The sequence below is a fragment of the Barbus barbus genome (assembly GCF_936440315.1).
Source record: "Barbus barbus genome assembly, chromosome: 32".
Classification (NCBI taxonomy): Eukaryota; Metazoa; Chordata; class Actinopteri; order Cypriniformes; family Cyprinidae; genus Barbus; species Barbus barbus.
Genome location: NC_136760.1, coordinates 24,979,249 through 24,996,471, shown reverse-complemented (window position 1 = coordinate 24,996,471; position 17,223 = coordinate 24,979,249). Strand labels below are relative to the sequence as shown.

General features: G+C 35.5%; 1 protein-coding gene across 1 annotated transcript in view; it reads right to left on the bottom strand.

The window, feature by feature from the left end:
- The window catches only part of LOC306852618 (cadherin-18-like), a 101,124-nt gene that overhangs the window by 51,679 nt on the left and 32,222 nt on the right, over nt 1–17,223 (bottom strand). Inside the window, exons 3-4 of the mRNA XM_079389596.1 lie at nt 11,209–11,503; nt 2,314–2,433 (exon numbers count right to left, since the gene is read on the bottom strand). Of these exons, the coding sequence (XP_079245722.1) occupies nt 2,314–2,433; nt 11,209–11,503 (415 nt within the window). The remainder of the gene's footprint in view (nt 1–2,313; nt 2,434–11,208; nt 11,504–17,223) is intronic.

Here is a 17,223-nt window from a genome sequence, read left to right as displayed (position 1 = left end):
CTCTCTCTATATATATATATATATATATATATATATATATATATATATATATATATATATATATAGTTTATTTGCAATAACAGATAACTCAAAAATGTCAAAAATCATGTTTTTTATTATCTTATCATGCTGTCATTGTGTTTTATTGTGCTTGTTGGCTAGTATTTATTAGTTATCTTTTACCTAATCAAAATAACCCGGCTGCAGTTTTACTGAGATTAATTGGAATGCACAATGAAAAAACATGATTTTTCAAAATTGTTACAAACGGAGTTTGCCGTTTGTAACGGCAAAACTGATACTGTCTCTCGCCACAATTCCATTAAGCTTTTCATCTCTAAAAACTCTCATCAAAGTCATCGATATGCCTGCATGCGCTTGACAACTGTGCAAAACAAAAGTTCCCCTGGAAAATGCTCCATTAGTGTTTATTAAAGGCTAAACGTTTACAAATCTGGATGGACTGCATTATCAAAGCACTAATCTGCCAGTACTGATTGATGGGCTTTGCGAGAGTTTATGTGAAGGCTGTTAGGTGTCTAGCGATTATCATAAACTACTTCTTTTATGCTTTTCTAGCATTATTTCTCAAAATAATCATTCTATTGTGGTCATGACTATGCATTCTAGGTGTTTGTGTGTGTGTGTGTGTGAGAGAGAGGTAAAGCAGTGAAGTGTGGGGTGTTTCAGCACCATGGACAGCGCCAGAAATTATGATAAAGGAATAAAGGTGCATTTCAGCACCATGGACAGTGGCAGATACTACCTCTATGACAAATGAAGGAAAATCAACAGTTTGTTAGCTGAAACTACTTGAAGATTTTACATCCATAATGTCAGCGGTTGTGTGTAAATGTTTCTTGCTTTAAGGTCAATGTGTTTGCAAACAATTTTACCTCCTTAAGCTGACATATCAAAGTGAGAGACTATTCCTTGCACACACAAAGTAAGATGGAATTTTATCTTTTGGGAATTGGTTGTTTACAATCCCTCTACCTACCTTTCTTTATTTTTCTTTCTTTCCTTCTCCCTTCCCTTTTTATCTTTCCTTTCATCGTTTTTTCTTTCTTTCGTTTTTCTAATCCTTCTTATTCAGACACTTCCTTCTTATCGTTCTCCTTTCTTCATTCATTTGTCTGTTCCTTCCTTCCTTCTTTCTTACCTTTCATCGCTTTTCTTTCTTTCCTTCCTTTTCCCTTTCTTTTTTAATCCTTCTATTTGTTCATTTTTTTCCTTCGCTTCTTGCTTTCCTTTTCTTCCTTTCACTTCACTTTCTTCATTCCCAATCCTTTTTTTCTTTTACCAGTCTTTCTTTTTTCTTCCCTATTCTATTTATTTCCTTCCTCCCTTCTTTCCTTCCTTCCTGTCTTTCCATTTTCTTTTTCTTTTTCATTCCTTCTTATTTTCCCCTTATTTTTCTCTTTTCTCTTTTATTCCTTATTGTCTGTCTTTCTCATTCCTTCTTTATTCTATTTCTGTCTTTCATCCTTCTTTTCTTCCTTGCTTTTTTCTGTCCTTACTTATCTGTCCTTCCTTCTTTCTTTTCCTCCTTCCTACTTCCATTTTTCCTTTGTCTTTTTTCCTTCTCCTTTTTTCTCCTTCTTTCTATCTTGCTTTTTGTCCTTTTTCTTTGCCTTTCCTAATTTCTTTTAACTCCAGACACAATTCCTTATTTGTCTTTCCTTTTTTATTTTCCTTTCTTTCTTTCTTTCCTCTTTCTTTCTTTCTTTCCTCTTTCTTTCTTTCTTTCTTTCCTCTTTCTTTCTTTCTTTCTTTCTTTCTTTCTTTCTTTCTTTCTTTATGACTCCTTCATCCATCTTTCCTTCTCGCTATCGCTTTCGCTTCTAGACCCAAAACAAACTGTCTCTCCATTAACATTTATTGGTTCCTTGTAAAAACCCTCAAACAATGTCCACCTCTAATGAACACCAAATCCATCTCAAAGCACTCTGAATCTCGTTCTCTCTCCAACCGTCTGTCTTTCTCCCTGAAAGCCTTTACACAATGTTCTCTCCACCTCATTCTCCAGGGATGCTCTCCATTATAGAGCCGAGATCTAAACAATACAGCAAGCATGCAGCTCTATTTCTGAACAGTGAAGGGTGCCGGTGGTGTATTGTATTGCTCACAGCTGTTTTCTGATAAACAAACTTCACAGTCTAATATGAACAACTCATATGAAAAGCTATAGAGTGTAGTTTTTAATTGTACACTTACTTGAAGAAATGCGGCAGCAGTTTTAAACCTGCACACAATAAAAGCACTATCGATTCGCCTTCATAGACACATGTTGAAAAGAAGTCATGAATTTACCACTTTTGGGGTCGACGGAGAAGTATGGCTGTCCTTGCAGAACGCTGTACACCACCCGTGCACTGTTTCCATATGTAGGGTCGTCTGCGTCTGTCGCTGTGACTTGAAAAACTGATGTACCTGCAGAAAGAGAGAGAATAAAGCATTGGTACTTTGTATTTACAGAGTGGTACGAATGCAGCTAAAGGAATAGCGTGCCCAAAATTTTAAATCTGATGAAAGATTTTGATAAGTTTGTTTCTTCATCAAAACAATCGCATTCATAATCGCTGATAAATCGCATTCGATTATGAACGCGATTTTGCGTGGCTTGTCAGCGAACTATGGCTCCGTGTATTAAATGCCGCTCCATGTGAAAGCAGGTGATGGAGATTTACCGCTAATCAAAGAACGGCTTTACTGACGAGATGTGCATGACAATCGCATGCGATTAATCGTGCAGCCCTATTCAGATGGTAACAACTTTTCCACTGGAGAAAACCATATTATGGGTAGAAGACTTGATGGATTTGTTTATTATAAACACAAGACAATTAATTGTCTGAAGTCATGTGGATCACTGTGATGTTTTTATCAGCTGTTTGGACTCTCATACAGATGGCACCCATTCACTGCAGATGATCCACTGGTGAGCTGAACTTCTTCAGTTTAATTTTCAGCAAATATTTTTACATGAACTATGCCTTTTGTGTGTGTAGGGAAAAATGTTAAATTAAACACAACACAAGTGGACTTCCAGAACGATTCATCAAACACCATCACTTTGTCTTCATGGAGACCTAAAACAAGTCCCTAAACAAACCAGGAGAGTTTCTCCACTGTTTCTGCCCAGACTAAATTAACAATGATTAAAGGCAGGCTGGAAATGCAGTTGTGTGCTTTTTAATTTCTCTCGGTGTCTTTTAAGCCCTCTCATTCCCTGCTCTGTCTTTGTTCATTTCAGCCATCCGCTTACAGTCTGTCTTTCTTGCATTCATTTTTTTTTTCTTTCCAGATGACAGTAGATCTCTCATTTCTCACACTGGCTCGGGTTGCATTTCTCATCTGCACTTGTTCTTGCTCACTTTCATCACAGCTCACCGGGTTCAATCCATCCATCTGCACTGTCTGATGCAGACTTACTGCAGACAACACAAAACATTTCATGCAGTTTTGAGGGCTGAGCCGTAAAATAGGATTATGGAGGCAACATCTTAAATGTCCTTCTTTATCTTTCTCAGTCTGCTTGCAGTGGTAAATTGTCTCTCTTTACCAAAGAAGAGAGAATGAAACTCATTATTCTTGCCTTTTCAAGTATTTTGTTTTCTAGTACAGAAGTTTTCTGTTCTGTATTTACAGTATGTATCTTACTGAAACAGTCGGGAAGGACATTAAAAATAAAACAAAATAAAAAAATAAAATAAAATATTTAGTGTTTATATAGTTAATGCATTGTTAATTTTTCTTACCCTATTGACAATTTTGTTTATTATATTACACATAAATCTAACAATTTAGTGAAGTTTATGATAAAAAAAAAAACAACAAGGGGAAAAAAACAAACAAAGAAACAATATTATTACAGTATACACTGTCTAACCAAAAGTATTTCTACTGGAAAATAAGACAAAAACTGATTATTAAAATTATTTTCTGCAGTGTTCTCTTGTGGTGAGACCCAGCCAGAGTAAAGTCGAAAAGCCGTGTTCTCCCACAAAGACTTTCAAAAGCTTTTCAATTACGGTCATCACTCAGCGTAATACACACGAGAGAGACAACGTTCACTGCTGTCTGCATAGTTCAACAGCATAAAGACCTGATAGCCGCAATTACTGTTACAACTTCAGATAAGTGTAATTTTGGTTCTAATCCTGAGACTTCAGTGGGTTAAAATGAGTTATCTCACCCCTCTCTGTACCCTATACAGCTCTCAGCTCTTCAGTGAAAACATTTCTATCAGACTCTAGCAGCAGCTGGAAAGTTGCTGAAACAGCTTGTCTAGAATTTTCTGACGAGTGTCTCTCAGGACCAGCAGATGAAGCGTGTGTGTGTGTGTGTTGAGGGAGTAATGTTTCTGCACCACTAATAAAGATATTGAGTTTTACAAACTCCTAATCAAAATCGTACCCATAATAAATAAATAAATAAAATTGCAATGCAAGCAGTGGCTGCTAAGTGGGAACCTGGGTAATATTTAGAAGTCAATACTGATCTTCTGCTGTTTAACATGGCTGTACACACTCAGCAGCCACTTTATTAGGTATCCCTGCTGAAAAAGTCCAGCTGACACCAGCATGAATTTCCAGGCTGGCTTATGCTGGCTTTGCTGCAAATCTTTGAATTGTTTTCCAGTTAAAGTCTCAAAATACACATTTACAAATCCTAAGATAATAAGACTTACTTTCATAGATCTCTTACTGTTTATATTTATCATCAATGTAAGTGTATTTTGCCTTACTGCATTTGTGAAATTATTCACTAGGTTATATTTAAAATGTAAAAAAATATAAAAAATACACTGATATTCAATATATAATTTCTGAATACAAGTATTAACATCTCATGCAGTTAAGTTATTTTTAAATATTTGACCTGGACCTTTTTTAACCTTTAACATTTGCCTACACACCACAAAAATAAAATAAAATAAATATAAAAGATAAGGAATTAGTTGATATAAATACTAGATGGATGGATGAATGGATGGAACAATAGAGCGACCGACAGGCAGATAGACAGACAGACAGACAGACCGACAGACCGACAGGCAGACAGACAGACAGACAGACAGACAGACAGGCAAGCAGGCAGACAGATAGACAGACAGGCAGGCACAGGCAGACAGGCAGACAGACAGACAGGCAGACAGGCAAACAGACAGACAGACCGACAGACCGACAGGCAGACAGACAGACAGACAGACAGACAGACAGGCAAGCAGGCAGACAGATAGACAGACAGACAGGCAGGCACAGGCAGACAGGCAGACAGGCAAACAGACAGACAGACCGACAGACCGACAGGCAGACAGACAGACAGACAGACAGACAGGCAAGCAGGCAGACAGATAGACAGACAGGCAGGCACAGGCAGACAGGCAGACAGGCAAACAGACAGACAGACCGACAGACCGACAGGCAGACAGACAGACAGACAGACAGACAGGCAAGCAGGCAGACAGATAGACAGACAGGCAGGCACAGGCAGACAGGCAGACAGGCAAACAGACAGACAGACAGACCGACAGGCAGACAGACAGACAGACAGACAGACAGGCAAGCAGGCAGACAGATAGACAGACAGGCAGGCACAGACAGACAGGCAGACAGGCAAACAGACAGACAGACCGACAGACCGACAGGCAGACAGACAGACAGACAGACAGACAGGCAAGCAGGCAGACAGATAGACAGACAGGCAGGCACAGGCAGACAGACAGACAGGCAGACAGGCAAACAGACAGACCGACAGACAGGAAAACAGACAGATAGATAGGCAGACAGGCAGACAGACAGACAGACAGACAGACAGACAGACAGACAGACAGACAGACAGACAGATAGATAGATAGATAGATAGATAGATAGATAGATAGATAGATAGATAGATAGATAGATAGATAGATAGATAGATAGATAGATAGATATTTGGTTCTTTTACAGCTCTTGTTATCAGTCTCTCAGAGCTGAAGGTCTGGCTCAAATCCAGTCAATCAATGCAGACTGGCTGAGACAAACCTTCAACACACAATTAGATCCAGAGCACTCGAACACACAGGGAATATTGACAGAGCTGGACCAGTGCTGCGTGGGGGCAGAAGTATGAGCATCCAGACAGACTCAGTCTACTCACAGATGCTTACAGACAAATGCCTCCAAACACTCAACCTCAGAATAAGAGGAAACAAGACTAATTATTCATTTCCCTCTTTTTCTGTCGATCCTTGTTACCACAGCATCTCTTCTTCATGTATCCCATCAATACTAATCGACTGAGCATGTGTTCCTCCAGCTCAAACTGCCAGCTGAGGTGATGCTGTGTTGCTGGACCAACTCTGGCTTATCTGGTTACTAGTCTTACATTTCCAAATGGAATGATTGTGAAACTGGTTGCACTGATAGTTTATATCCCTGTGGAAACATATTGAGTGCTAATCCCAGTGTGAATGTTTTGTTTACGTAGATACATTCGAAATAAACATGTTTACCAAAACAAAAATACTGAAATAAAACCCCATAGTGGATATCTGGAGATGAGTTAATTAACGGTGAACAGTGCACCTTATGTGGTGTATGTTCCCTTGAATCTGTGTGCACTGCAAAACAAAAATCATTTTCTTAATGAGCATTTTTATCTAGTTTTCCAGTTAAAATATCTAAATATACCTACACTAATATATGATAATGTTTATATTAAATTTGATTAAAAATACTGTAAAAAACACAGTATCATTGTAAAATATTACAACCGAAAATTGTATGTACTGCAATACAAGTAATAATAGGATTACGATTAATTGTTAAATATTTTGATATTTTAAATAGTTATTTTCTATTGAAATAATGATTTACATTATTACTGTTTCTGATGGTATGTAATGTAAAATAATTTTAAAAGTGGTATTGGTTTTGAAATTATTAAAATAAAAATAGGTAACATTTTACAATAAGGTTCATTAGTTAACATTAGTTAACTACATTAGTTAACATGAACTAAGATTGAACAATACTTATACAGCATTTATTAATCTTAGTTAATGTTAATTTCAGCATTATTAAAATCACAAGTTGTGCTTGTTAACATTAGTTAATGCACTGTGAATTAACATGAACTAACATTTTTATTACCTAATATTAGCAAAGATTAATACATACTGTAATAAATGTGTTGATCATTGTTCCTTCATGTTAGTTAATACATTAACTTTTGTTAAAAATAACAAAATCTTCCAGATCCCAAACTAAATGTGTATAGATGCATACAATTTAAAATGTAAAATACTTTTATAAGTAGTTATAATTTTAAAAGTGGTTTTGGAATATTATGATTTTAAACATATTTTTAAACTGTAATAAAATTTGTATTATTACGGTTTTTGATAGTATTTTTGATCATATACATATGCGTATGTAATATCTTAAAATACAAATTATAACTAAAAATAAAAATTACTTTAAAAGTTTGGCATCATAATATTTTCAATTTTCAATAATACAGTTGAGACAAATAATACAACATTTTCAATTGCAACAATATTTTACAATGTTGCTGTGCTTTTGACATTATTCAAATGATTACAATTTATGCAATTACTAATAACTTTTACACAAAATCATAACGGTCCAAAACTTTATTACTATATGGATGTGAATGGATATGGATGCCCACTGCTCCGGGTGTGTGTTCACGGTGTGTGTGTGTTCACTGCTGTGTGTGTGCACGTTGGATGGGTTAAATGCAGAGCACGAATTCCGAGTATGGGTCACCATACTTGGCTGAATGTCACTTCACTTCACTTTAAAATATATATTCCATTTATTTTGTTACATTTCTGCTTACAAAAAGAAAAATTACACACACACACACACACACACACACACACACACACACACACACACACACAGTAATTTGTATCAAAATTCTAAATAATGAGACAAATTCAGCCTGGCTAATGCGGATTATAATATGGAGCCATACTTTGAATTTACAGTCACCGTCTCAACTCAAAACAAAGCCAAAAGCCAAAAGCCAGTAGACCGGATTCATCTGGTTTTCAAATGTTGTATTTACAAGATGAACAAATCTATCAGATGCCACTGACATCCTATAAAGGCAGAGCATCACCTCGAGAGAAAACTCATCTGTGATGGCGAAGTGGACAGTCCAGCGGCATCTTCTCCAAGACATCTGTAATTGGGATTTTGAACCCACTCTGCACATGAATCGCCAACAGTAATGGACAACAGCCAGGCGATAATAGACTCCTTCAACACTGATTGCAGCTGGTACTCAAATCTTACGATATCACAGATCATTGTATGGGCTTCAGTTGCTACGGCAACAGCCAATTGGAACCTAAATAAACAATAAACAAAGCTTTCTAAACCCACAAGCCATAATCTCCACCAACAAGTGTTTCATGCTGCCAAAATAAAGAGAAATATTTCATTTGTACATGCGAGCCAGGATTATAGCTTTCAAGACTCCCAGAGAGATCAAACAATGTGTCTGGCACGGCTGAGAGTGAGAACGTGTGCTGCAGCGACATGCTGTACATACAGTATGACACCAAATCTTTCGCTTCTGATTTATCAATAATATAATCGGCATTTTCTCGAAATCAAAAGTGGCATAATGTGTGTGGGCTGGAAGTGAGTTTACAGGAGAAACGTTTCTCTAAAGTAGTGGTTTCATAACCTCTTTTGATCTGAATACAAGATGCCTTGTGCCATAAAATTACTCTTCTAGGTGGATAAAATACATAGATAAACACATTTATAAAAGTAGTGTTTTTACTTTTAGAAAGCAAGAAATATAAAGTTACTCAATGCATCCATTTACAAAATCACTTGAATACACAGCATTTCATGATTTCAACTTTGGAATTCGCAAGTATGTTGCATTATAATTCATCAAACTAAACTGATGGGGAAGATGCATAAACTAAACTCCAGACTTAATGCATTCACTACACTAACCTTGACAAATCAGAAAAAATTAAATATGAAATAATAATAAAAAAAATAATACGTACGTAATAGCTTAAATAAAAATATGCACTTAAAAATAACATTCCCACATTTGCTTGCACTAATTGGTGACAACACATACAGTATATATATATATTTTTTTGCATATATTTTTTTACCAGCAAAATACCTTATGTATATATAGGTTAATACAACTTGAAGAAAACTGGATTTTTACACAGAAGCAACACAATGCAAGCAAGGGTTAAATGCAAAATTAAGTTAAAAGTTAAATGTGTAAAATTTAACAGCGTTCAACATTTAATTGAGCTCATAAGTTACTGTATTAACTTATTTCACATTAGTATTAGTATAGTACACATTAGACGTGGGAAGTCGTGGCCTAATGGTTAGAGAGTCGGACTCGTAATCTAAAGGTTGCGGGTTCGAGTCTCGGGCCGGCAGGGATTGTAGGTGGGGGGAGGGAATGTCCAGCGCTCTCTCCACCCTCAATACCACGACTGAGGTGCCCTTGAGCAAGGCACCGAACCCCCAACTGCTCCCCGGGCGCCGCAGCATAAATGGCTGCCCACTGCTCCGGGTGTGTGTTCACGGTTCACTGCTGTGTGTGTGCACTTTGGATGGGTTAAATGCAGAGCACGAATTCCGAGTATGGGTCACCATACTTGGCAGTATGTCACTTCACTATTTCTCATAAATCTCATAAACCCCCTGCAGTTCCATCACAAACCCCTAGGGGTTTACAAACCCTGGGGAAACCCTGCTGTAAGGGAATCTCTCTCTCTCTCTCTCTCTGTACATATTTTCCCTGTTTCCCCAAGTGGAAGTGTGGAAGTGGAGCGTTCTGGAGAAAGCATGAGCACATAGTGCTCTCTAAGAGCTGTCGGGCTCAAAACACAAAACAGCAGCATAAAAGCCATGGGCTGGACAGAAAAAAGCCTGTTGGAGTGAATTTGGGAGATCTGAATTAGAAGTGATGGATCTTAGAGAGTGACAGCTTATGAGTTTGCACCAGCACATGCCTCTGGTCAGAATAGTTTGTTGACAGCTACATTTTTAAAAGCCATTTCTATTTTCACCTTTGCACACAGACGGGAATGGACCAAATCACCCGAACCTGAGATAAACACTGAAGACAAGTCGAGCAGTAAACTATTCACTTCTGCTCAGAGAAAAGAAAGAAACAAATTCATGGGTTTGGACACGCAGAGCAACATTTGATCAGAGCTACACGGTCGCTATGCGGTTGCTAAGGTGTTCTGAGGGGGAGACCTTGTGATTTGCGGCAGCTTTCGTTTAGATCTGCAGTAGAAATGGTGCTGGTCGAGTTACATGCGAAAGTCAAAAATGAAATGATTCTCACAAATAATTTTACTTCCATAATTTGGCTTAATGCAACATTTTTTAGTCCCTTAACATCAGTCATTTTAGTCCATGAACATGCGATATTAAAGTAAATAGGGTCAGTTTTGTTTTCATGCTGACATACATAACATATAGTTAAAGAGTTCGAATCACTAACTCTACATTAGAGCAACTTTGCAAATTTTTGACTTCCAGTAAAAATTTCTAAACATCCTTTAATAAACAAGATGAACTGAAATACTAAGATACCTTGACTTGTTTTCATTGAGAGTTTCTTGAATATTTTGTCTTACTGCACTGGTGGATTTACTTAAAATAGATTGGGAAAAAATGCAGTAATGAGTTTTTAACTACATTTTTTTCCAAGTAAAATCCAGTAAGATTTTCTAGTAAAAATATCTAGAAATGGATTGACTTTATAAGGAACACTAAGATACTCCGCCTTGTTCTCATGGATTATATCTTGAATATAACTATATTTTGTCTTACTGAACAGGTGAAGTTTTTCAACTTGACTTTAACATGTTTATACTTAAGAAAAAGTCAAATAAATCTGCCAGAGCAAAAAATGCATTAAATATACTCTGTATTAATAGACGTCCTATACAGTAGGACTTTTATCCTGTATTAAATAAGTTTTAACATTTTAACTTTAAATATTATAATACGTGTTAAAAGTAATATATTATAAATTTAATCAAAAGATGATAAAGCATGTTTATAAAAAAAAAGACAACATACATAATACACTTGAAAGAAAATAGCATTTTACAATAAAAAAAGCTAAATTTGTGTTCTGGACAAAAAAAAAAAAGATAATAAGAAAACAAGGAAATCTCACCAACTTCCGACATCTCAGGCACAGTTGTGACGAAGGGTCCGTCGGGGAATTTGGGGGCGTTGTCGTTAATATCCTGAACTTTTATAATGAACTCTGACTCTGGCTCCAGGGGTTTGTTGGTGTTGAGGTCGATGGCCTGCGCGTGAAGAACATAATGTGATTTCTTTTCCCGGTCCAGACTTTTGGTGGCGTGGATGTCTCCCGTTACCTCGTTGATGATGAAGATACTCCCTGCTCCTTCACCACTAAGGATGTACCTGACCGAACCATCGCCTTTGTCTGAATTAGAATGTAGCTGAAATGAGAGACAAAGAAACATTGGTGTGTGACTGCTGATATGAATCAATATATTACAATATATTCAATAACCAGGGCTCATTAAGCACGTAATCTTCCAACAAACCCTAAAGCTAGAAACCTTTTATGCACCTGATATGCCAAAATTAGTACATCTATTACATTTAAAATGTGAGTGGTATTTGCCTATGCAGTGATGCTAGGGTGGTTGCTAGGGTGCTTTCTGTGGTTGCTAGGTAAATACTTTTCAGGAAGTCAACCTATAAATTTCATTCAACTGTTTCTGCACATTAAAATGGTACAGGAGAAGGAATTTATCCTATACACATCACCGTTAAAGTGATTTTATATAGAAAAGGAGGATGCAAGTGCTATATGGTGAATTATGTATTTGCATTTTGACTGGAGGTTCATCCTCTGAGATGTGAAATCTCAGATCATTCAGTGTTGACTTGAGATCTTACCCTACTGCAATGTCGACAGAAAGAGAGAGAGAGGGGATGCAAGCCAAAAAAACCTGCTTAATTGATAGAAAGAGGATTACCCACGGCTCTCTTGCCTATGGCTACCATCTCAAACATCTTAAAGCTTATGACAAATACAAGACATTTGCAAGATAAATAACCCAACATAATGATTCCTGAACCTTAGCGAATTTAACAAACTTTTTGTACGCACATTTATACATGAAATTTCATTACCCATATCCACGTTCCCTACACGCGTAAATGGTTGCGCACACGCAAATATCCCTGCTGCAATGCTCTATTCTATGTTTTCTCAGGTAGCCTAAAACATGCATTATTTAGTTAAATCAAGGGTATAAATAGCACAATCAAGTTTTTGTGTGTCGCTCTACAGGTCTGGTATAACAAAATGTTTTTGCTCAGGTGACCGAAATGTCCATCCAATAGAGAAAAGTTTTGCTCAGCAAAAAAATAAATAAATAAAACAATTAGACGGAACATTGACCATAATGTATCTGAACGTTATTTATTTTCTCATTTCATCTCATTTCTACATATTTTATCATTATTGTCAGTGATTTACTCATTATTATAATGTAATAACATACACGTAAAAATGTTTTAAGATGATGATGATTATTATTATTGGTAGTAGTTTATTTATTAATAATAATAATAATAATAATAATAATACTAACAACAATAACAATAATAATTATTATTAAATAATAATAATAATAATAATAATAACAGTTGTTGTTGTTGGTGTTTAATGGTTGTATAATGTGTTTTAGCTGGGGTTAAACTGGCCCTTTCCCCTGGATAATGATCACATACCTGAAATTTGCATTGACTACATCAAAGGCACTTGACAAGTATTGTTGCTGTTACTCCAAACAAAGACAATAAAGGCAAACGCAACAAAACAGGGGGGTTAAATGAGCATAAATGTTAGGTCAAATATTACCCAGATATATGAATATAATCATAAAAAAAATATATTATTGTATTTTTTCTCATTACAATGAATGGATTAATATTTTCTATTAAAATTTATTTATTTAATTTATTTGATTGTTTGTTTCTTTGCAGTACAGTGACGATACAGAAATGTGCTTAATTGTCATTAAAACAAAGTCTCGATTCATTAGCTCTTAATGATCCTACACAATATGCTTAATTTTCTTCATACACAAATAAAATGTCTTATTCTTCTGCTGATTTGGGAGTGAAGTGTGATACATTGCTTAAAGCTTTCATAAGATTCACACACCTAAATACCATCTGCACTTTCAAGACTTCTTTGCTCTTACAGTTACCTCTCTTTGGGAACAGAATGATCAGATGTGAAATCGAACTGGCACATGTTGTGGAGGATGTCTGACTGCACTGCACACCCTCTAGATGCATGAGATGATAATAATAAAATAGCCCTAAATAACAATACCGTCATTCCCAAAGCATGGCAAGAAATGACAAGAGCGGTTAACGTTTCAGGAAGGCGTAATGTGAACCCATGGGATACCTGCTGTCTGAGCTCTGCTCACAACAAGTAGTCTGCTCAATGCATGGTGTCTCAAGGCTCATTGGTTTTGTGATAAGGCAAAACATCGACAGAACACTCAAAGCGCTGAAAGCTCTGGTTCTCCTGAGTGTTTTATTGTCACTATCCAATAAGTGTCAGATTGTGATCCACTCAAACTCAGTTTAATGACTCGAGCACAGACTAAAGCAAACAAAAGCTTATACCTTAAGCCATGCAAGCACAGGGATTCAACTCCGAACCAATTTACTTGCTTTATAAACATTACTGTGCATGAATTACCAGTGCAGAAATGATTATGTTAACTGGTAGCCGAATGGGTTTTTGGACACTGTTATAGCCAACATGCATTCTGGATTCACTTAGGTATGAAACTTTCCAATGATCCAATAATTCCAATTCAATTCCACTGAATGATGCTCAAGAAACAGATTATCAATATTGAAAATCGTTGTGCTGCTTAAGATGCAAAATGCAAGCGGAAAACTATATATCACAGGTTCCACAAAAATATTAACAATACAAAAGTCTTCACTGTCACTTTTGATCAATTTAATTCATCCTAGTAGTATAAAGAATAATTTCAATAATATTGCTGTAAACATCACTAACATTTATGAATAACTAATAATTTAATAAATAATAAATCCTTTTTTTTTTTTACTGACCCCAAAGTTTTGAATGGTAGTTTGCATGTAAAAAAATTGTGCATCCCTTAAACAAACAAACAAACAAACAAATAAATAAATACTAATATCAAAAATATCACTAATATTCATGGATTACTACCAAATATAAATACATAAATACAATTTCTTAATGTTTACAACAGTAGCAATATTGTAAACATTTAGGAGATAAATCTAAGATAAAATTACTTTAATGTGAATTCAATTTATATCTTTGAGGTAGCACATTTTCCTCTGGGCTCAGATTTGTGAGGAGAAGTGCAGTTTGAATGAAATAAACATTCCCTTCATTTAATCTTAATATTGTATGTGGCATTTTTTTTTTTTTTGAGTCAAATCTGAGCTAGCCTAATGATCATGCAAGGCATTTTCTAAAACTACAAGTAGCTAACACAACACAAATTAAACACTTTAAATACATTAGAGAGCACAAATAAGATTCCAGTCATCGTTTTTGAAGTTATAATCTGATAAAAATGTATTTGTCTTATTGTCTTGGCAGCCCAGTCAGTGGAAATTACCACAGAAGAATGGCACAAAAGACATTAGACTCTTCAATCACACCATCACACGAAGGGGTGAAAATCATTCCCCGGGTTATTTGACTGTTTGAGGCCAAGAATTGTGCAAACCGTGGCTGGTGATACAAACAGCGATGCTGAAATTAATTCGTAATTAAAGGAGAGCGTGGGCTGATTGCACAGCCGGGTCGTCGGCGGGAGTGAACTGTCCGTTTCTGTCAGTAAACAGAGCACTCAGGCGAGCAGTCAGTAATTAGCTGAACGGTCAGAGCTCACACTCGGTCTAGAACCTCTCCAATCAGAAGACAAGTTAATGAGACTTTAAGGTAGAAGCCTGTAAACAAAATCAGTTGCAGCCATTTCAGACCAAAATTGAACTAAAAATGGCTCATTTATTTCATACATATAATTTTGTAAAACTAAATATTAGCTAAAGATCTGAGAAGCTTCTATTAAAAACAATATTGAAACATTTCGCAATGTGTATATATACATGCATTTTTATTCAGTTATAACCTTAGCTTTTAAACATTTTTAAAAAAGTAATCTATTCCTTTAAAGGAAAAACTACATTTTCAGCATCACTACTTAAATCTTCAGTGTCACATGAGCCTTCAGAAATAATTTAATATGCAGATGTAATGCTCAAGAAACTATCATCATCATCATCATCATCAATATTATTATTATATTTAAAATGTTGTGCAGCTTAATATTTTTGTGGAGATTGACCTCCCATTAAATAAATACATAAATAAAATAAATTAAAATACTTTACTGACCACAAATGTTTTGAAATAGTATATATATGTAAAATAAATCCCATATTGTGCATCTTAAAATTAATTGAATGAACGAACGAACGAACATAAGCAACCAAACAATCAATCAATCAATCGATCGGTCAATCAGTCAATCAATCAAATCAAATCAATCAATCAAACAAACTAGCACATCATCAAGACATCTTAAAATACACACTTCAAGTGAAAATATCTCCTATTTTGTGTATTTTTAGTGTGGTGCAATCTGCTTTCTGCTGCTGTTGCAATAATGGCATTGTGATAATGGGTGCTGTTGGGACACACACACACACACACACACCCATGACAAATTAAACAGGATTCACTGTGAAATCCCAAATGCTACACCATCAGGACTGCTGAACCCAACCCCATTCTTTTTACACTCCGGCTCTGCTGCTTCCAAATTTGGTCTCAGCTACCAAGGGAACATAAATTTCACTTAACCTGCAGTCGGGCTTCTAATTTGGCCACTGACTTAGCTGGGCACAGGCTAATATATCACACTCTGTCTCTGCTGTGGCTCCATTGACGCTCAGTCAAGCCCTCAGTAATGGCAGGAAATAAAAGTGGCAATGGGTCAATAGAGCCAAGACCAGCCAGCTAAAACACAGGGTGAGCCATCATTCCTGGAGTGATAACAGAGTGCAGTGTATTAGCTTTATCAAATAAATTTAAGTGCCACATATAAAACTGAATCCCATCTGTATATCAAATATTTCAAGCCCTCCAAACAAATGAAGCTAAAATATTAAAAGGCAAAGCAGGTGTGATACTAAGAACATTGTGAGAAGAAACATCTCCTCCACTTTAACAAGCTCTTTATGAAGAGAGAGAGAGTCTCATGCATAGTGCGAGTTCAATTTTGTTCAATTTTCCTATAAAGAATACGGTATTGTATTTGATTCACACATTTCTAAGCAATTGCTAAGCCTAAATTATCATTGCACTGCCTTCAATTTTTAACTTGAATTAAACAGGCTGTACAAATTATTTCAACTAATATTACACTGACTTAAAATTGGAGTTGAATCTTGTATAACTAAAAAATATAGTTGAAATTTGTTACATTTTGAAAAAAAAAAATAGTTTTCATGACTTATATCATTATTTAAGTGACTGAGGTTTTAATAATAATAATAATAATAATAATAACAATAATAATAAATACAATTTTAGATATTACATTACAAACTATTACATTTATTTAGATTTTGTCTAAAGGTTCAATAAATAAAATTAAATAATATAAAATAAAATAAAATAAATAAACACTATTATTTCGTATATCAGGCTTAAAATACTTTTTTTTGTCATCTGTTCCTTGAAAACAAATGTGTGGAAAAAAAATCTGATTTCAAGACTATGTCTTTTCTTAGTCCACCAGCAAACAATTTTCCTTGTTTTAAACATAAACCTCATTAAACTGTGCTAGCCTGTTGCTTAAAACAAGAAATTATATAAGTAATATAACATCTTGAAATTAAACTGATCTTTTTAAAGGACGCGCAGAAAATAATTTCATGTAAATCCTAAAACACGAAAACAGCTTTTCCACTAATTATTTTATTTCCATTCACTTTTTAAGGCCTTTTCAGTCATTCGTTTATCAAAAACCTCATTATTTCTGGATATTTCTGGAATATCCACCAAAAATGACACCTCGAATAAAAAGTCTCACCCTGGTACAGCAGC